Here is a 22,250-nt window from a genome sequence, read left to right as displayed (position 1 = left end):
GCTTACCTGGGTACAGTGTGCCCGGAAGGCCCATGCTTTCCAAGTAGTTGTGGCAGCGCTCTTTATGTTCCTCTAAAGAGCTTCGCTGTTTATAGCTTCGGCCACAATATCCACATTTGTGAGGTTTACCAACTGCAGAAAACACAATTGAGTTCAAGACCGCAATTAAATGCCAGCCTTATGTGTAAGGGAAATGCATGCAATACAATTATTACCAAAAAAGTTTTTTAAAAAATTCTACCCTCGAGAGCTAAAAGTGTGATGGACTTGGTGAAAATTCCTGAATTCAAAAATGTTGGTGGCCAAGGGTTTCTTTCATTGTACTAAGAACTCATGCGATTCTTGTTTTGTCCTAGTTTGTCTACTGACTACCAAATTCTGTCCTGCTTCAATCACGGAAGCCTAACCTTTAACTGGAGAAAATGAGTCGCTGCCATGTTATAATGTGGATGCCAGCAACTGGACAGAGATGTGAGGAAGGCCCGTGTGTTGGCCACATTGTTTGCAGATTTGCCTCCAGAGTAGTCCTCGGTCTATGCTGTGGGCCGGATCTGCCTTGACGCTGGTGCTACATCTAACATAGCCAGAGTGAATTCAGTTCCAGGTGCTAAAATGGGTAACTTGAGGTCTCTAAGAAACCATGCTGGACAAATATGCTTGAATGAAATAAGTGTGTTATTTCACAAATGTATTTTCTTACATAGTATAAATATATCTTATGTTTGTATTATGTAAGACAAAGTATTTTGTATTTTCCATGCATATGTATATGTAATATAAAATATTTTGTATTTTCTATGTATATATATTTCTATTCTATGTATATGTATATTTATATGTGTATGTATTTTCATATATTTCTATGTATATGTATTTTTACGTTCATACACATAGAAAATACAAAATACATTGTTCATAAACAGAGCTTATGGAAAAGCTCTGCTTTCTTGCCAAAGAGCTTTAGAATGGTGTAGCTTCTGGATCAGCCTTGTCCAACAGAACTTACTATCATGATAGAAATGCTCTCTATTGGTGCTGTCCAATATGGTAGCCACCAGCAACATGTAGCTGTTGGACATAAAAAGTATGGCTAGTGCCACTGAGGACTGAAGTTTTAATTTTGTTTAATTTTAACTTATTATAATTAAAAATACTGCATGTGGCTAGTGGCTACTGTATTGGGCAGTGCAGTTCTATATAATGAGTTTTAGTCCTTTCTGGATTTTACTGAGTGATATTTTAGGAAAGAGAAAGACTAGTCAAGAATTCATATCATGCCTAAGTTTAAGGACTTCAGTAGATACCATTTTAAGAGACAAACTGAATAAAGTATCTTTAAGCACTTATATAAGGAATATAAATTTCCAACCTAATAGCAGAATCTTCTACTTCTTTCTCATGTTGCTTTATTGAACATATTTCAAAGTATTGTATAAAAATTAAGAGCATCCAAATAGAATGTCTGGTACAATGGTTTAGCCAAAGCTTATGTTGGTTAAATCTCTTTCCTAGGTGAACAGAAGCTACAGGAAGAAGACCAACATGAAAGCCAAAATTTGACTTCTGGACCATTTAATAGAGAATGAAAAGGATCTTTATTTATCTACGCAAAGTGATGTACCCCCAACATCAGGAAATAATGTTGAAACACAGAATTTTGCCTAAAATTGCACATTTTATTGGGTATTGCTTTTAGAAATTAATAGGATATAGATAACCACTCGATGTCCTTTCCTGAAAAAGCTGTAACTTCAGTAAATTCCATGACCAAATTGCTTCCTGTATATATGACATGGTGTCTGAATATCCATTTTTCTGAAAATATGATTGATTTTAACTTTGGAACATAAGTATGTTCACTGTAAGCAACTGAACTCAAGTGTCTCTTGAAGCATAGCCCAATATTCTGTGGGAAAGAAATTCTAAGCTTGCAACTTCCAAAAGAAGCCATGAGGCAGGAAGGGAGATCACTTCTCCACCCCTCCAGCTCCCCCAGTCCCCTCTTGCTGTCAGCATGGGACAAATTCCCTAACTCTCTCCCTGCTAACATGCTAGTTCATAAGACCTCAGGCCACCACCAGTTGCTAGAGAAAGTTGTGATGTTGATCCTGGTTTTTAATGGGACAGGGAAGTCACCATTCCACAATGGAGTAGAGTGTGGATTTGAATTTGAATTTGAATTTGCCAGACAAAGGCCAAAGTCCTTATTTCACTTTTGAAATTTGCCAGACAAAGGCCAAAGTCCTTATTTCACTTCAGTGAAATCATGTTGAAGAAATCATCGCTGTTTTTTTCCCCAAGAGCAGTGTGTGTCTCTACAGCATTTTTGGACAGACAGATCCCTAGCAGCCCTGCATCCATGATGGGTTTTCTCCACTGGCTCATCCATGGATCCAGAATAGAAATACACGGTCCAAAGTCTACCACCATTCTGTAATTACTCAAGTAATTAGTGGTACTTAGAGTAGGATACCATCATGCCTCAAATGAAATACATAGGCCTGGAGCCAGAATAACATAAAGTACTCTACTAGATGTTCCTAACTCCACAACAAGAAAGGAAAGACAGCAGCTCTGCTTTTAAGGACTGATGTGCCTGAGAGATTCCATTGCAATGAGAGTAATCTAGGAGTGATGATGACCTATGGTTGGTGCCAACCTAAGAATGAATGCTTGTGTTTTCCACTGACATGGGAAGCGGTGCTTCCCACTAACCCAAGGCAATATTGCTGCCAACTGTGTCCATGTCTACATGGCTCCTTAGAAACAACAGATGTGAAGCTTCTTCCTAGATCACTTGTTAGCATGGCACACAGACTGCACAGTCCTCTCGGTTGAGGCCTCCACAGGCCTTGCCTGTCAGGCCCAGGTACCACCTTTGTCTCCAGGTGGGACCACCGTACATGCTCATCACCCATGTGAACATTTAAAGATGCTCACGTCATACTACTGTCTTCCTATCTCAGACGAACCACCCGTTCTCCCTGTCCCTCTGTAACAAGGCAAGTGTCCCACTCCATGGCCCGCCTGCTGACCTGCCCGCTCTTTGGGGCAAGCAACTCCTCAGCTTGGTATAGCTCCTTTCTTGTAAGTTTTTAGGAAGTCAAATCACCCAAATCATGACAATTTTCTGATGGAGAGCATGTGGGGATCCTTCTCCACATGCACCGCCAAGAAGGAGGTCAGGATGGAGAGGAGGTGATGCACTGGCCTCTGTGACTCCTCTCTTTTTTGTCTCCAGCCAACTAGGTGAGCTATTACAAGGACCACCTGCCAGGAGAGAGACTGAGTTCTTGGCAACATGGGTGCCACACCCCTTTCTGGGATTACTGCCGACTCACACACTCGTTTAGAACTTCTCTAAAGCAAACCACAGATACTCGCCTTCCAGCACATACTTCAGAAGCCCCTCCCTTCTATGGGAAGTCTCTCCTGACTTTCCACCCCAGGACCCACTGTCCCCTTCCTTATGCTCCCACTGTCCCCTCAGATGCTCTGTCATGCCTCTTGTAACACACTGGTGCTTTCCTTGTGTGCACCTGAGGTCTTCTGTGCAGAATGGGCACCCAGGGGCACTCAGTAAATGTGTGATAAAGAGATGGATGCAATGAGCGGCCTCTAAAACCCTCAACCATTGAATACACGCATCACATTTGGGAAGAGATGGCCTGGGCTGCTGCAGACCTTCCACAAACAACACACATCTGCCTCCCTGAGGGAGGCTCCTCCTTATCCTGCTACCCCAGGTAGGTGAGGAGCAGCTGGTCTGAGGCATTGCCATCCCCCAGTGCACCTGCTTAGAGAGTCTGCGCTTAGAGAAGGGCCTTGGCCGGTGGCTGGCTGGGGCAAGAGGCTCCTTGAGGGAAAGAACAAAAGCCATCAACCTTTCACATCCAAAGCCTCATGCAGTATGCTACAGCAAATATCCCCAACTGGACGGTATGAAGGAGACCTGTGCCGTGTCATGTTGTATAGACCACACAGTACGCAAACATGATCCACGACACGCCGGCCAAGAGCCCTCTCTTCCTCTGCTCTGTAAAATTATAGGACTGCTGGATAATGAAACAACTGAAACAACCAGGACTATTTCTCAGGAGGCAGTGGATCTAACCAAACTGTAGTGCATTTGGACTTTACAGGCTGGGAGTGTTTTGAGAATAATGGAGCATTTATGTCTATGATGATCTTGCCAAGACTCCGGACTATGTGGGTTGTACTTTATCTGTCTAATTGAAAGAGAAAGGCTGCTGTCTAAAATCTAGTAACAGCCCCAGACTGGCCTCTGCAACTGTGGTGTTGGCTGGTTTTTGGTGTGACAGCAACACTGGGCTTAGTCTGGGTGGGTGTGCCCTAAATCACCCTTCTCTACCAGCTCTGCAAAAAAGCTATCCTATTACACCTGTGTAAAACACTCCAGAGTGGGACTTAACCACATAAAGAATAGTACTTGAAAACGTTTTGGGTCTTAGCAGTACACTTGATGAGAACACTTCCCGCAAAATCCTTTATGGAAACCACACCAGCCTGACAAACGGGATGAGGAGGCCTGTTCTGAAATATGCTACCTAAGGTGAGACTTCTGTGTGTGAGTGCGTGTGTGTGCATGGGGGTCCCTGCGCCCAATCTCCCTGGTGCAGTGGGAAAAGTAGAATATGGGGAGGGCGGATGGAGCAATGTCAAAGAAGCGACGGCCCACACCCGATGCAGGACTGCGAGCTGGGGGGTACTCAGGGTTAGCCAGCAAGGGTACAATCCGGGATCCATGCAGGCAGAGCGGAGGAGTCCCGGGACACCCGGACAGCCCCGGACTGCGCCCAGGGGGACCTACCGGAGTGCGTCCTCAGGTGGCCAGTGAGGGCGTCCCTCCGGCGGCAGGCGTAGTTGCAGAGGTGGCATTTGAAAGGCTTCTCCCCGGAATGCAGCTTGATGTGCCGGAGCAGGTTGCCCTTCTGGGTGAAGGAGGCCCCGCACTGATTGCACTGGAAGGGCCGTTCTCCTGGGACCGAGAGAGGAGAGCTGGTGAGAACTAAACTCAGAGTGGGGACACGAGGATGATGCTACAAGAAAGTTGTTTCCCACGGGGGCTTGGTGACTTCCACCGGCTGCAGGTTTGATAGAACACGAGGCTTTCAGACTAAACCTGCCAGCTCCTTAACGCTTCACTGGCTGGGTCAATTTGATCTGAAAATCTAATTTTTTTTCCCTAAATCAGAATGGCACATCACAATGCAAATTCAAACTCATTTAAATAAAGTGACTGCAACATTTTGTGATGAAGAGCCACTCTTCCTGATCAGCAGTTTTGGAATAAACCAATATCCAATTTTGCGTGTTGTGGCATTTGGTGGGGTTTTTAATGTGGCTTTTTTCAAAGGGTCTTTAAAATATGCCACTGAAGCAGCAAAATAAAAAGGAAACTCATTAAAAATGCATTTCAGGATCACAAGTTCATTTCAGCGTTACATTCTTATATTTAAATGAAAGGCACTTCATTATAACAGTTATAATAACTTCTTTTCATTTACATTTTCCCTGTATTTTCCCTTTCAATTTCTTCTCCATTACCTGTCTGTCCCTAAGCAGGCAAATCAGGAGAGAGACAGACAGAGAGCGTGAGGATGAGAGAAAGAGAGAGAGAGATGGAGAAAGATTGAATAAAATGAGAAGTTAAGAAACTGTGAAGAAAGTCCCCCATTCCAAAGAAAAGTCCCAAACCTCCCTGTGGCAGGGCATACAAGTCAGAGTTGCATTGAGATTTCTAGCTTTTTTTCTTTACAAATCCTAAAACATTTAAGGTATTATTTGTCTATATCCATAGAAGACAAATTATATTTTAAGTACAGGTATTCTAAGAGGTGCAATTTAGTTGTTATGAAGGAATTCTTTCCAGGGTGGGACTGTTGCAATTGTGACTAAGAAAACACCTGACCCTCTGCTCTGTGTGGCAGCACCTGTGTCTCCATTCCAGAGCTGACAAAGGGATAAACAGGTATCTGAGTAAAAGAAATATGCTATTGTCCTACTGAGTAGTCACAGGTCTTGGAATCTAAATCAGGGAACATTTCATTTAACGCTCACTTCAAAGAGTGATAATTTGTCATGTTTAAGTAAACATGAAACTCTTTTGTAAAACAAATGCTTTATTTAGAAGAAGAATCTTATGTGACCACAATTCCTGGTGTTGAGAGACCATAACAACATATTTCCTGGAGTCACTTTTTTCTCAGGAAAAAACAATGTATTAAAATGTCTATTTAACCATTTCCCGATTGATTAATATGATTATGGTAAAGAAGACAGCACTTCTCAAAAATGATTACACAGAAGCATATCTGGCACTATTAACATCCACACCAGATTAGATTTAAAAGTCTATATTGACACTTGAATTTCATGATTATCATCACTTTTTTTTTTTTTTTTTTTAAGCTGGCAGGTTAGAGGCACTACTATAAAAGCTGAAACTAATTTACAGTGATGTTCAATTATAGGCCAATGGAGAGGTCCTGATACTAACCAGGAGGTATTTGGTATTTCTCCAAATCCCTATAGAAATTTGTATTAGCTAAGCAGAGAGAAGGAGTTTAAATGTAAGCAGGTTGGAAGGTGATGGTGAAACAAGGTAACTGAATAACTAACTAACTATACTGTCTGAGTTACAAACCCATGCATGTAAATCAATACTAGATGAAGAGGCTAAAACAGCTAGCAGCCAGATAGCCCAGGAGAGTTTCCACTGGAGAGAGATCATTTAATTATCTGTTAGGAACATTTCTGAGCCTTCCGTGAACTTGTGCATAACTGTGTGTATTTAACTCCAAAAGGATAAAAAGGAAAAGTAGAGTGAGCTGGTGCAGGGGGACCCAGACAGCGTGAGATGGACATGCCTCCAACCACAGCTCTCATGTGGACAGGGTGGCCTCTCAGGAGAAAGCTCATGTCACAAAAATGCTCACAGTAAGGATGTGAGGACATCCTGGTGACACAACAGTGTTTGTGGTATGACCCTAACTTAGTGAACCCAGCCCTACGCTTACACCTGGGAAAGACCCCCGTCTATGCTGGGCAGGTGCTGGAGTCCCATGTCTCTCCCCAGGTCTGGAGGGCTACAGGGAAAACAGGAGGCAGAGCCAGGGTCTCTGTCCATCACAGACAGAAAGGGCAGACTGCTGCAGACACATTGCCCTTCTGCAGAGCAGAGGAGGGCAGGCAGGAAGGCAGGCAGGGGTTTGCTTGGATCCTGCCGTGCTTGGTGTCCTAATACCTGCCTACAAACAAATTTCACTGGAAACCTTTTTTTGCTTCTGAGTGCCTTTGCTGGTATGAACTTGTAGCACAAGGTATGGGGGTCTCAAGAGAGCATTCCCAGGAGTGACAATACAGAGCACTCCACTCAAGCAGTTTCCTTTGGTGGGGTCCGCAGCTAAAAAGACACGTTCATGGAGCTGAGGCACAAGAACGCAGCCCATGCCATGTGTGTTCTTGCGTGGCCGGGGTCCGTCATTTGCCTTGTGCAGCTCAACAGCTATTGCAGCTGAGTAGGTCAAGTTTCTGCAAGGTTGTATTTATTTTTATTTAACTGGGATGAGGACGTTGATGTCATGAATTGAAAATTTAATTTTTAATCCCAATGACTCCACAGATCTCCCATTTTAGGAACCCTCTGTAAGAAGGTTTGAGCCCCCTCTAATAACTTCACTGAGTAAAAACGGAAGTCTTCATGGATGCCTACGTCCTAGAATTTGAGGGCATATCAGAAGAAAGTGAAAAAAAATATGTTTGAACTGCAAGAACTGACATAGGTCTACTGCAACCATACCTGGGAGGAGCAGTGCCATTAGGGTGCTGTGTTTAGGAAGCTCGGGGACTGAACCTTTTTATCTTACAGACGGGAACTAGGTGGCACAGGCAATCTTCTTGGTCTTTGTTATTAAAAATCCCATCATTTAGAATAATAATGCGGTGTATTTGCACCCTGCATTTCCTGCTTCCTTACTACCTCTCTCCTCTCTGGTTCTCACACTAACCCTGAGACATTGGTGGGGAAGATGTTACTATTACACCCGAGTCAAAAATATAAAACTGAGCTGTGCAACAGGGGAAGTGACATGCTGGTGCCGATGAGCTGATTAGAAAATGGCACCAGTGGTACTTAACCAACATGGGGATATGGGCAGAGGTGAGACCGCCCCTGAATTCCCTCAGTGTATCCCGGAAGGGACTGGGAAGCTGACTCAGCCATGGGCAGGAGGAGGACCAATGGCCACAGTGCAAGTACTAGCCTGCCCCAGATGGAGAGCCCTCCGAACGGCCCTGTTCTGTCACTGCTCAGCTGCACTGCCCTGCCGCCTGAGGCAGCTCTGTGCTCCACATGCTGGGAGCTTGTTAGGAATGTCTGCTCTCCTGCCTCCCCCCAGGTCTGAAGCAGAGTTGCATGTTCACAAGATCTCAGGTGATTTACATGCTCTTTCAAGTTTGAGAAACACTGCGCTAGAAATGTTTTAAGCGTAGAGAATTCAGAAAGCATGGCTTTTGTAATATCCACTCAGATCCCAGGAAAATGAAAACCTTTTCTAGCATGTCTAGTTATTCAAACCAAGTCTGGCCAAACCAGGTATTTTGTATCTACCTGGGACTGTCTATATTTAGGCAGTGGAAATGCATGATGAAGACAATTCACAAATTCATTGCTTCAAGTGTGTGCATTTTTTTTTTTTTAACAAAGGGCAAGACAGAAAGTATAAAATTGACTTCTGAAAGTTATTTGTTCCGTAAGTGAAAAACTCAGCTTATTGGTGTGCAGGTGGCACCTAGCTGCTATTTGTTGGGAGAAGTGAGCAACAAACAGCAGATGCCACCTGGCATATCTGTACTTGGCAGGTTTATTCATTAAATGTAATTATTCTTTTTATCAAGGCAGGCAGTCATTATATTTTGGCAATTTAGTATGCCAGAATTTGACTCACTTATCAAATATTTATTTAAGAGAATTTTCACTGTACAGTCAGGCTTTACATGAACTAACAGGCAAGTAATTCATTAGTGAGGTCTATTCCTCATCGGTGATGTATTACTACGGGTCCTGGAGTATCCTGTTAAGTGTCTATCACACGGTAGCCTACCTTCATGTTAATTTCCACCTCATTACAAAGGTGAGGCTGGGACTACTCTCCTGGATGCTTGCTTCACTTAGGGCTGAGTGTGATCGGTCTATTTCACTGGGTAATTTGAGGATAAAGGGGCCATTAGAAAAAGCAAAGTTTGTTTAATTTTAGAATTTGAATTTTTATTGAAGATAGGTATCTATTGACCTCAACTTATTTTTACAGTTTTTCAGATACACTACAAATGGAATGGATCAGTTTGGAAACTGCCCTGATTCAAATATAAAAATTATGACCCCACAAATATCCGCATTTCCTGATAATATACCTTTTTTGGCTCATGAAATTTTCTTAATTTCTACTTAATTTCTGATAAACATATTTTTGTTTGCCCCCACGGAAGCAGCACACGAGGGTCTGATGTCAAGTCATCGTCATCACTTTCCTGAGGTATCTTATAGAATCCGCTAGGCCTTTAGAATAGGATTTTCAACTAATTCTTCCCCTTGGGTTTTGCAGTGGGAGACGCTAGCTTTATGCTGACCTAACGATGCCAGCTCAGAGGCAGTGATGGCTTAGGGTCTCTATGTTTCACGTTCCAGCTTTCGGTGGCTGCTAGAGGTGGTGGATCTATTGTGTTTTACCCAACTTTAGAACAGCTTCCCATGCAAAGAAAAGTTTCTCTTCAATTTATAAGAAACCTTCTGCCGACAGTTAAATAAGTGTGTGCCATTCATATTTTACTTCTAAGACCCTTCAGCACCATGAGTGGTGGTGACTGGACAGTTCTGTTGGACAACTCTGTGACACTTCCATCAACGTGACCGACTATTAGAAACACTGGCAGAGCGAGGCCAGCTGGGGCTCGCCGTGTTCCCACGTCCCTGGTGAGGGGGCATCCTGTGAGCCTGAGCACAACTCGATGACACTAGGGTGCCCGTGCTCCTTCCTTTCTGGACACAGAACATGACATTCTCTTATACTTCCAGTAAACCTTTCAGTAAGACAGAGGATTTGGGATGAAGTTCTTTAGGAATTTGAGCTGATAACCAGTAGTAACAGAAGCATCTGATTCAGTCTCCCCTGGTAGAGGGCAAGTCATTTGAAAGCTCATCTGAGGTCTTTCTGAAAACTCAATTTTGCTGCTATTCCACCATTCACTATTGTTTCTAAACATCAAACCCTGTTAGTTTGAATACCATTAAAACACACATTTTACTCATGGTTTCTCAGTGGAAAGTTTGAGGAGTAAGTTTTGGTATATCAGGATTTTCTGTTTTGTGGAGGGTGATGACTTAGCACACGTACCCTGAGGGCTCAGCTGAGACCACTTAGTCTGTGTTACTATAACAGCAGGCCCTTGCCAGGCCTCTTATGTGATGCTGTTCACTTTTCCCTTGTTTTATGTATAGGGTGGAATCGGTACATGTTGATAAGTCCTTTTCAAGGCCGTACCAGAATAAGGACTCTATGACTCGGTACCACTTGGAACCAATCGCTTGCAACAACTGAGCTACCAGTCAATTTGAAACATGCTCAGAACACTCAAGGAAGACAGGATGCTTTCCTCCTTCAAACCCCATGCACCTTCTCCAGGCCGCTAAAGGAAAAACTGAGCCAGGCCTTACCAGTGTGGCTTCTTTTGTGAACCATGAGCACATTGGGCCCGATGCAAATGATCCCACAGATATCACACTTTAGTTTTCCGTTAGGAAGTCGAATGCCTCCAACTCCTGACAAAGCCGAGCTGCCTTGGTCCCTGTGGGAGCCATTCATTTTCTCTCCTGAGGCATCAAGCATTCGTAAATCCTCCGCACATTCTTCCCCATTCATTTCACAGGCACGCCCATTCTCTTCATCACTCTGAGTCTCTACTTTAACATTACTGGCTGAAAGAAACAATATAGGAGGCCACTCAGTGTCATTGCAAAAAAAAGATGCAACAAAACAACACAACAGCAAAAAGACAATCAAATAGGCGTGGAGAGCTACTAAACAGAAGTTCTTAGCAAATACCAAGGGGACAGCAGCCTGAGCTCGCCATGCATTCAGCCTTGAGAGGGCTTTGGTGGCAGGCCTTGGGATGCACCTGGGATCACAGGGAGATCTGCCAGCCCTCTCCATAGGCCCCATTGGCAAGTGTCTGAAAATGCACTAGAAAGGTATTTACATAGTTCCCACTTTAGAGTTGGGCCCCCATTTTAAGCAGGTTCATGCCAGGAGTGGTCTGAAGCCTACTCCTACACCCTACCCATCAGATAGGCATCTTGCCCTACAGGGTGGGTACTGGGTCACACAATCCAGCTCTCTAAGATGTGAGAACTTGTTTGACAAAATACCTAATAAGTGGTTAACAAGCCTGAAAACGTCTCTTACTTGTGATGCTACCTTTCCTTGTGGCCTGTAAACATTAATAAACTTTGGGACAAAACTCAGTAAACATAAAAATGCTCAGAGTTCTGACCACAGTTCCCTTTCAGATTTCTGGAAGATCTTTCTGTTTCTTTGGTACATGACCATTTGAGTTCCTGTTTGTCTTAAATAACATAAACAAACCCTGTGTTCTAAAGAAGAGGTAATCATTTCTTACACTTCTTCCCCTCACTGAAGGGTTAATTGGGATAGTTTATGAATGTAGATATCTGGAAGAGCTTTTCTTTTCCAAAGAGAAAGCAGCTTGTGTGTGTGTCGGGAGGAGGGTGGGAGGTGAACTTTTAGTGTCTTGAATACAATGACCACTATTGACTCTGCATTACTGTTGCCTTTAAGTCACACATCATAGGGTAATTATGTCATTTGAATATTTTTCTTCCTAAAGAAAGTAGGAAACATTTCATTTATACACATCAGAAACACTGACTGATGATACACTGGTGAATCCAACACTGTAATGACTAAGAGAATTTGTAGTTACACTGAAAGCCATCATTTTAATAACCATTTTTACAGACTAATTAAGAGTAGGTAGGTAAATTTTGCCAAGTAAAATGATCAATAAGATAGATGACAATCAAGACTAAATATTTCTTTTTTGAGACAGGGTCTTGCTCTGTCACCCAGGCTGGAGTGCAGTGGAATGGCTCACTGTAGCCTCTGTCTCCCAGGCTCAAGTGATCCTCCCACCTCAGCCTCCCTAGTAGTTGTGACTAAAAGGTTTGCACCACCGCATCCGGCCACTTTTTTTTTTTTTTTTTGGTATTTTTTGTAGAGATGGGTCTTCCCACGTTGACCAGGCTGGTCTCGAACTCCTGAGCTCAGTGATCCACCTGCTTTGGCCTCCCGAAGTGTTGAGATTACAGGTGTGGCCACTGTGCTCAGCATAGACTACATAATTTTTGATCAACATTTTCAATCAATGGTTCTCAAAGTTTGCTTCCTGGAGAAGCAGCATCAGCATCACCTGAGAACTTACTAGAAGCACAGACTCTCGGGCTCACCCCAGAACTGCTGGCTCAGGAACTCTGGGGTGGGCCCACAGTCTGTTTTAATGAACCCTCCAGAAGATTCTAACGTATCCTGAGGACTGAGAACAACTGTTTTAAATAACCAACTTAGTTAATAACACTCCAAGCTTATTTTATTTCAGCTTGTTCCTCTCGATTTAGAGAACTACAATTGAGACACTGAAATAAAAATACCTGGTCGGGAATCTTAGCTGCACTATTTAAAGGCTCTGAGATCTTAGGCAAGTCATGTAACTTCTCTGTGCCTTGATTTCCTCATCCATGAAAATGGAAATTATTACAGCACCAGCCTAACAGGGCTGACAGATGAGAAGTTAGCTGAGGACAGTGGCTGGGGCATGGCACGTGGAGGTTCACCCCCAGTGATCCCAGCACAGTCTTCCACCTAACCCCAATACCACATGCTGGGCAGACAGCACATTAATTGCACTCTGCTATTTAACCTTCACAACAACTCCATAAGGGAAGTGCTATCATTATCCTATTTTACAGTTGAAGAAGCCGAGGCACAGAGAGGTTGAACAATCTGCTAAGGTCACCTAGCTGGCAAGTGGCAGAGCTGGAAGGTAACTGCAGGCAGCCTGGCCCCAGCATCCACTTACACAGTCATCTCTTGGTAACTGCAGTGCATCAGTTCTGGGACTCCTGAAGGTCTGTGGATGTGCAAGTCCCTAAATTGGCCCTACAGAACCTGTGGATACGAAAAATCTGCCTTCCATATCCACAGGTTCCGTGTCTCTTGAACACTGTGTTCTCAAGCTACAGTGGGTTGAATTTCCAGAGGCTGAACCCATGGATATGGAGGGCTGACTGTACTGCCAGTGTTTTCCCTTTAGCTCTTTAGGGAAACGACTTACAGATGAATAATGAAATGAATTAACTGAGACATGGTGGACCTGGAGACCACAAAAGTGAGGATGCACCAGAGGATGAACAGAGCTGCCTGTCTCCTCCATCAGATCCTGGCATTATGCAGGATTGTCCTGAGAAATCCAGCAGTGGGGATTCTCCAAATGCTCTTCCCTTCAGATCCTGAAGATCAGAGACTCAGAGCATCTGAGCAGCCTCCTGCTAACCTCTCCCCACTGCCAGGGATAAGATACTTGGAAAATAACGAGATAGGCAGGCAAGTGAGTCTAGTTGGCTGTTGAGGCAATGGTGCTTAATGACCACTGAGTTCTCTGGAATCTGTACTCTCAGGTAGAGGATGTGCATCTTTTTGGGAGGAAGCTAATTCTCTAGGCCCTCCTTGCTCACCAGTCTACACCAACCTGCTCTGGAAACACAATGAGGCTGCAAAGATCTGTGTACTCCTTAATCTAAGATTATTTTTAATCATTTATCTTGTGGCTTTTAATATAAGATTAGAACACAATGGAGCAAATTAAGATTGGTGTAGCAAGTTTTTCAAATACAGGCGCTAAGACGAGGGCTATAGAGAAGGTGTAGGCGGAGTGCTTCTGAGGTTAGAAAAAGGACGCCACGCAGAAGAACGGGCATGGGGATAATCCCCTTGGCATATTCCCCTACTTGGCTTGTCTTCATAAATTCAGAGACAACTAGCTACAGAGAATTGACTCGTGCTTTCCCACGGGTACATATGGCCTATTAGAACTTGCCTGAAGTTATCACTTGTTTTTCTGGATCATTAAGAATGAGTATTTCTGGGATTCTTTGGCGTGCTCTATGGTGTGTGCTGTTGCTAAATGTGTGGGCGCTTGCAGGTGGGGAACAGAACAGCAGGGAAGCACTGGACATGACCTTCGGGTTTCTGGCTTCAGGATCACCAGTTCTGCTACAGCAGGCTGCTTGCAGGAGGAGGAGGCAAAGCTATGTGACAGGAAGGAAGCAGAAGCATAGGGGAAAGCCCACAATGGATGCTGCCATAGATATCACAGATGTCCTCAAAGCCAGAGGCCTGGTGATCAGCCACTCATTGGACAAATGGTGGCTGAAAGCAGTACTCTATCCTTGTTAGCCTTCATGACACTGTCACTGAGAGCTGTAACAGAACCAAAAGAGAACCAGGGACACAAACACTCTGGCTCAGGCCCACCCTGGGCTCTTTCATTGACTGAGAGATAATGGATGAGAGTCCAATTTTATTATTCAACAAACGTGACAATAAATATGATGAAGAGTGGATGTGTTCAAACTCCTAGTCAAAAAGGCACAAGAACCTATCACATACTGTCCTGAGATCAATGTGGACACCAAGGTACGATTTTAGGGAGATAGGTACCTAGATCTTCACCTAGATGGCCAGATGTAGGGACATATATAGAAGATTGGTCACATAAGTCTGTAGGAACAGCAGTAGGGATGATCAGCTCAGGAAGAGATAGAGCTCCAAGAGGAAAATTAAGGACACTGCGACGCTCTAGGTTTCTAAAAAAGAGTATGTAGACAATATCCACAGATCACTGTGGGCAAGGTCAGGGAACTGAAAATAACGGAAAATGAACAGAGGAACCTGTATCAGCAAATGCTCAAAACGTTTTAAATGGAATTTAGATGGCAGATGCTGAGCATTCCAGGGCTGGAAGCTTCTAGCACTATTCGGACAACTTCTGAGCCATGTTATGACAGGAAAGGTTGGTGAAGTCCAAGACAGGGACTGGATGACTGCCAGGCGCTGGCAGGACTTGGTGGGAACAGAGTGGGCAACACCGTCACCATGGGGTGCGTTAGATTCAAGCAGTGTGTGGATTTCCCATAAATGGGGTTAAGCTCCTCATTTCTTTGTGGAAAAATGCAAAGTGGCTGCTGGTTACATAGACGAGATCAGGAGACTTCTGTCCACCCAAGGAGGCTGTCCATGAAAATGGGGGTCTCTTAACCAGCTAGGAGGAGAATATAAGCAACTTGCTTACTGTTTTCGTAGATGACAGAAATCAGGGCTTGAAACTATCTTCATAAGTTGCAGCTACAGACTGTATCTCAAAATCTGAAACCTATTAGTCATAAATGTAAGGACCTGTGAAATTAAAATACACATTTTAAAAACACAAGCCCGGGATGAGAGTGTCTTGGCTTCCCATGTAAGTGTGAAAAAGGTTTCTGGGGTTTTCCCTGAAGGTAAGCTCAATCACAGATGTGGACAGAAGGAAGAAAAACAGAAGAAGGGGTGACAGAGTCCTGTAGTCACTGAAATCTGGAATCTTCTGTGCCAGCCAGGCCGTACGCATGCCTCCTTTAAAAAGAGCAGCACAGGCTGGTGCAGGTTTGGAAGGAAGTCAGTCAGTGGGGACTGAAACTAATTCCTGTGAGCAAGGTTGATGGCATAGGATTCACTCTTCCTCAGTTTGGCCCCTGAGGGTGGAGAAGGTGCTGAGGAGAGGCAAGTGGGAGGTGAGTACAAGAAGAGCTTCTTCTGAGGGAGGGGTTTGCAGTGGCGGAGGGTGTCCACACAGAGAGCAGAGAAGCAAGCCCTGGAGGCTGGTGGGAACCCTGACGGCAGGTTCCTGCCACCTGTAGTTGTGTGACAGCTTCCACCAATATGCCTCCCATTCAAGGAGTGAGGAGTTCAGGGCCTTTGACCCGCAGACCTTTTCCTTTACCTAGAAGAAAAGAACAAGTGGGGGTTGGCCTGTTGATGGTAGTGAACACATGCAGTTGTGAGGGAGGCTCTGCGAGAGTGTGAGTTTTGGCAGCCCTTCGTGTTGAAATCCATCCTCCTGCAGAAGGCAATGACACCAGCTGACGCTTCCACTAACGAAGGAGGAGGTTGGGAAGGAATGACTGGCACTTACTGAAGCTGCGTACCTCCTGGCAGCTTCATAATACCCCGGAGCCCACCCAAAGGGATATGCAAGGCTCTCGCTGAATTCTGTTGAAAATGCCCTATGAGAAGTCCCTTCGGTTTCTTAACAACTGCCACTCCTTAAACGGTGCTGCTCATACCTGCCCCAGAATCAATTCCGTGAACCTGCCTGCCCCTGATTTGCAGGCATTGTGCTTGGTTCAACCCCATGGATATTGTCTCTATGGAACATTTGCCAGGGCCCAAGTTTCCTGGCCATGCCCTTCTGTGAGTTCCTAAATTGCTCACTCCCTCCTCTGTTACTCTTAGCTGGAACTGCTTAGCTATGGTATTGCTTCAGTGAAATGGTACATCTCCCAGAAGATAGGAAAGATACTTATGAATATTTTGTAACCCCCCACCCCATTACTTAGAAAAATGTCAAACTCAGTAAGGTGCTGAATTGAACTGATTAAATATAGAACATGAAATGGAGACTGGTCCTCTCTTTCCCCGGAACACTCTGGCTCAGGCCCATCCTGGGCTCTTTCGTTGACTGAGAGATAATGGGCAAGAGCCCAATTTCATTATTCAATAAATGCGACAATAAATATGAAGAGTGGATGTTTTCAAACTCCTAGTCAAAAGCTGCTTTCCTTCCCAGACGCTATTTAAAGTTGGGAAAAATGAAAATCTCATTGACCCATCTTGGAGGATTTCTATGTTATTGGCACCCAACAGTACTAAGAGAGACCCCACACCCCTGTATGGAAGGTGTACTTTGGTAGATAGACAAGTTTGGATTGAAGAATCTGGAGAATACAAGGAGCTCAGATGCCAAGAGGAGCCAAGTGGCCTGAATCTGTGCCAGACACTGTATGTGCTCATGGATAATTAAACATTTTTTAATGCATAGGTATAATGTACACTGTCAGTCCCCACCTGACCAATGAGTTATGCTTCCTCTTCATTTCCCTTTCCTTTTTAGAATGTGTATTCATATTTACTGAAAAAGTAAATGTTTGGTACTCAGAATGCATTTTTCCATTGAAAAGATAGTCCGAAGCAATCACTCCAGTGTGAGTTTAGGCTACGTAAGCTTGAAATGCTCAATATTTTACTTGAAAAATTGTAGACAGAAATATTCTTGCAACATTGGTGACTAGCAAGTAAAAATCAAATGAAATGAAAATATTTAAAATATATCTTGAATCACAGTAATTAAGTGAAAATTTGAGATGAAGAGGATATGTATATATATATATATTTGTGTGTGTGTCTTGCCTCTAAAAGAGATTGATAAAACTTTTAAGCATTTTAAGGTTCATGGCATCATTTATTATAACTTAATATCATCTAAAATGTAGAAAGTTGTTTTCGTCTCACCAGGGTACCTTATTAGAAAATACTTTTCTCCTTATTAGCAATTTAAGGCCTTTAAATGGAATGAAGTCAGGGAGAGAAAAGAAAGGCAGAAGAGTAAAAAGATAAAGAGAATAAAAAAGAGCAACAGACATTTTCTTTCCTCCAGTAACTAGGGACACAAACTGGAATAAGGACAGCAGAAGGGGTCAAAGGGGTTGTTTTTAATTTTTAAGAAGAAAAGAGCTCTTGAGGGCAAAGAGGGCAATTCTTCATCATGACCACAAGGTGGTGATATTGGCCCAGAACAGTTTGGTTGCTGTTTTGTGGGGGAAGGCATCAAGACCAACTAGCCACTTGTGTGAGGCGGATAGTCACAATTCCAACACTGGGGAGAGGGGGAGAGAAAGAGAGACACCAATACCTTATGGACACATTTGCACAAATACAGACAGAAAGTGTATCCAAGTGTATATCATCTCTTTTATAAAAACTGTAAGTATCATAACATTAATACATCTTCACATGCAGCAATTCTTACAGACTGAAGGCTTCACTGAAGGGTCTGCTTCAACACTGCAATATGCTCTGGCTGACACCTTCCTCAGACTTCACAGAAACATGTTTCACGATGCATTAGCTTACTCTTAAGTGCATTTGACTTGTCAAAATACTTCAATAATATGATTCTTCAATATCATTTCTTTGTCCAATACCATAATGTTTTATATGTTCATATAAGCTCATGTGTAAACAGATACACATATATAAGCATTTACATGTACATACATATACATCTCACAAAAGTAGGTATCAAGCTATTGCTTTAAAGTGGAACCAAAGGAACCTCAGTAGAAGAAAGATTTCGGTAACTTTTATAGGCTGGAAAAGTAGCCAATCTAGTTTATAAGCAAAAGCTTGTACTTTGATACTGTTAAATTCCTTAGACACCAGATAGTTTTTGATAACCAGAATGTCAGAAACTATCTTTAACTGTCATTGGCACTGTTTAAATTACAACCCATAATTATAATTGTCACAGTGTTAACAAATGCAACCTGTTTTCCGATGTTGCTGTAGAGTATTACAGAATTTACTAATACAGGTCCTAAGGGGATTATCAACTTGTATGACTTTAAATATTCAGCTCTCTATACATTTTTAAAAGCACTCTCTGTTCTTTACAGTATTTCTTTGAGGATGTTACCCAAATATATTTATCATTTATCAGCTCTCAATATCTAAAACAGAAAAATGAAATTCACATCTGTTTTTGGTTTAACAGCTCAGATCAGAGAAGGTCCTGCGGGCACCAAGCATGAACAGTACGTTGGCTCCAGCAGTGACGCACCACAGAATAACGGCCTGGAGGCCTGCAATTTTCTCTTCTCAGTTCTGAAATTAATACTCCAGAACCACAGATGAAGAGCATGTCTCTTTCTCCTGTCCCACAAAATTGTAAAAATTATCTTGAAACCATATTCAGTTTTTTCTTGGTGACAGAAAGTATGGCCATTTTATCCTTACCCTCAACAAAAAGGAGATAATCACAAGAGTAATCTCAAAGCTGTCCAGCAGCATCAGTGAAGTAACAATCCCATCAGTGCTACTGCGACTCCAACCCTTACTGTTACTCCACTACCATGCTTCCAGGACACTGCACAACTGCCTAGACCTTCCTTTTGCACTTTATGGTATAAATACCCAAAAATGATACGGTAGGTGTCTAATGAATAGAACAGTGAATATTTAACGTATCTCCTTTTTCAAGCATGAATGAAGGCGTTGATGAAGGAACATGCACGTACGATATTTACATGATAGGAGATGAAGGCATGCTTTTGTTTTCCAGAAGCAAGGCATATACTTACGAGAGAAAGATTTGGGAATTATTGCATGGAAATCCCTAAAGTCATCAGCCCCATATGTAACTGCAATAAAGAAGGCAAAAAGAAAGCTGGGTTGTGATATCAGGAGAGAGATATAGTCAGAGTTTAACAGAAAGCATTACTTTTTAAAAAAGAATGTTTTATTACTCAAAACCACTGTTCAGCTACTCATCTGCTATTGCTGGCCCTCCTATAGGCAACAGAAAAGTAATTACTCATGAACAGGACCACAATTCCCTCAGGTCTCAACTCACAGCATTATATCCCATAAAGTGGTTTGGAGCAATTACTGATGGGTTCAACAGCTTAGAGGGTGCAGCCCCAAACATTCTAGAACTGTGAGAAACCATTCAGTAGCTCCAATCCAAAACCTCAGGCTCCGCGCACAGCGTCTCCTGGGACAGTACGTATCTCCACAAAAGTGCGTGTTTCTTAATGAGCTGATTGCGTCGCAAATGTTCTTCATTCAGCTTTTTCTTAGAAAGTGTTCGTAGAGAATTAGAAAATGCAGCATATTGGGTGGGGAAAAATTATTGTTTTCCCCAACCGGCAAAAGAGCTACCCATTTCAGTGATTAGTACTTATCAGTTGCTTTCATAAATGCTATCACTGCCTCAAATCTTCAGGTTTCTATTCTCTTTCACAGGACAGTTTCCCAGCATGTTCCTTTTTCTTAAGATTTGGCAGATTCTGCACATGTGCACACATGTGTGTGCACACATGTGTACACACACACAGATACACACACATACAATTTTTCCCCCAAGAGTCAAGTCTCAGTGACTGTTAAAGTTACGTATACAGTGAGCTGTTAAATTAAACTTGTTGGATGAGTTCCTAGGTTAGCAGAGTAAAGACTCTGAGGTGACCTGCAGGGAAACAGACCTATTGAACTTTGCTTAAACCAGTGTTTTCTAGACTTATCTGACCACAGAACTTCCTTCTTTTCCCATGAAATAATTGGGAAATAAATTATTGGGATAATGGGCAAACATTATCCCAATATAATAGCAAATTCTTATTCTTCATCTGCTTGTTTTATTCCCTGGTAGTCCAAATCTAACGGATAAAGTCAATATTATGAATCCTATCAAATAGAGGTAGCACAAACTGATTGCCTCCATATGGATGTGCTTGCTGGCCTGCAAACAGCCAATTTTACAATAACCTTTGCTGTTCTTGCATCTTCATTGAGCTCCAACCCTTTATATAATCTGTTTTCCCTTAGTTATTCTGCTTCATGAAGCTGCTAGCATCTCAGATAATGGGAGAAAAAGCAAAGATGTGTTAAAGGGTATGTATTACCTTTTGCAAATGGGAACATTACAATGAGTGATAGAGTACAAAACTCTGACTAAACAACAAAGCACTGAGATACTGCTTATACTGCTGATCATGCCGATATGGTGCTTGAAGATGACTTGCCTTGAGAGTTAACTTCCTAATATATCCCTGCAGCTCTACAGCCAGAGCTCAGCCACCTTTGTACATATCATGATGACTACAGCACTGGGGAGGTCTTCAGGTTTACTGGTACACTGAAGATTAAGGAGCTAAGAGATTAGATCTGAATGCAATGTGTCTCAAATTTGTCTCACCAGTAGAAAATGTAGCCTTGTGCAGTCTTGGGTAGTCAAAGTGTAAGCCCTGAAATACTGAATTCAGTCAAGACACTTCCCACTTCACATATTGCCACTGAATATGAAGAATACTGTAATATACTATTAGACATTAAATTTTTTTTTAAATTTAACTTTTAAGTTGAGGAGTACATGTGCAGGTGTGTTATATTGGTAAACTCATGTCATGGGGGTTTGTTATACAGATTGTTTTGTCATCCAGATATTAAATCTACTATCTATTATTTTTCCTGATCCTCTTTCTTCTCCCACCCTCCACCCTCTGATAGGCCCCTCTATGTGCCCATGTATTCTCCTCATTTAGCTCACACTTAAAAGTGAGAACATCTGCACTTGGTTTTCTGTTCCTGGGTTAGTTTGTTAAGGATAATGGTCTCCAGCTCCATCCACGTTCCTGCAAAGGGCATGATCTCATTCATTTTTTATGGCTGCATAGTATTCCATGGTGTATATGTACCATATTTTCTTTATCCAGTCTATTGTTGATGGACATGTAGGTGATTCCATGTTTTTGCTATTGTGAATAGTGCTGCAACAAACATATGGGTACATGAGTCTTACAGTAGAACGATTCAGATTCCTTTGGGTATACATGCAGTAATGGGATGCTGAATCAAATGGTATATAGGTCTTTGAGGAATTGCCACACTGTCTTCCACATGGTTGAACTAATTTTCAATCCCATCAACAGTGTATAAGCGTTCCTTTTTCTCTACAACCTCACCAGCAACTCTTATGCTTTGACTTTTTATTAATAACCATTCTGACTGGTGTGAGATGGTATCTCATTGTGGTTTTGATTTGCATTTCTCTAATGATCAGTGATGTTGAGCTTTATTTCATATGGTTGTGGGCCACATATATGTCTTCTTTTGGAAAGTTAGACATTGAATGTCAATCACGTTTCAAAAGAATCAGTCCTTTGCCTAGTGTAATTCAAATTTACTTGTTGATTTTTGTCCCAAATATGTGGTTCCCTAAAAATCACAAAATTGTTTAAAAATATATATATAGCTGTACCTATTAGTTTGTTTCATGTCTCCAGA

At 42.6% G+C, this 22,250-nt stretch overlaps 1 protein-coding gene across 24 annotated transcripts in view; it reads right to left on the bottom strand.

The window, feature by feature from the left end:
* IKZF1 (IKAROS family zinc finger 1) overlaps positions 1-22,250 on the bottom strand; it is a 102,966-nt gene that overhangs the window by 18,524 nt on the left and 62,192 nt on the right. For 7 of the 24 annotated variants that reach the window (XM_023232006.2, XM_023232004.2, XM_023232012.1 and 4 more), the window contains exons 4-7: positions 19,547-19,606; positions 10,736-10,996; positions 4,832-4,999; positions 7-132 (exon numbers count right to left, since the gene is read on the bottom strand). In XM_023232006.2, the coding sequence (XP_023087774.1) occupies positions 7-132; positions 4,832-4,999; positions 10,736-10,996; positions 19,547-19,606 (615 nt within the window). The remainder of the gene's footprint in view (positions 1-6; positions 133-4,831; positions 5,000-10,735; positions 10,997-19,546; positions 19,607-22,250) is intronic. The other 17 variants (XM_023232017.2, XM_023232022.2, XM_023232013.2 and 14 more) reach the window with 5 other exon arrangements.

The sequence above is a fragment of the Piliocolobus tephrosceles genome, chromosome 8 (genome assembly GCF_002776525.5).
Source record: "Piliocolobus tephrosceles isolate RC106 chromosome 8, ASM277652v3, whole genome shotgun sequence".
Taxonomy (NCBI): domain Eukaryota; kingdom Metazoa; phylum Chordata; class Mammalia; order Primates; family Cercopithecidae; genus Piliocolobus; species Piliocolobus tephrosceles.
The sequence above is the reverse complement of the archived record's forward strand: the minus strand, read 5'-3'. Positions and strand labels throughout refer to the sequence as shown.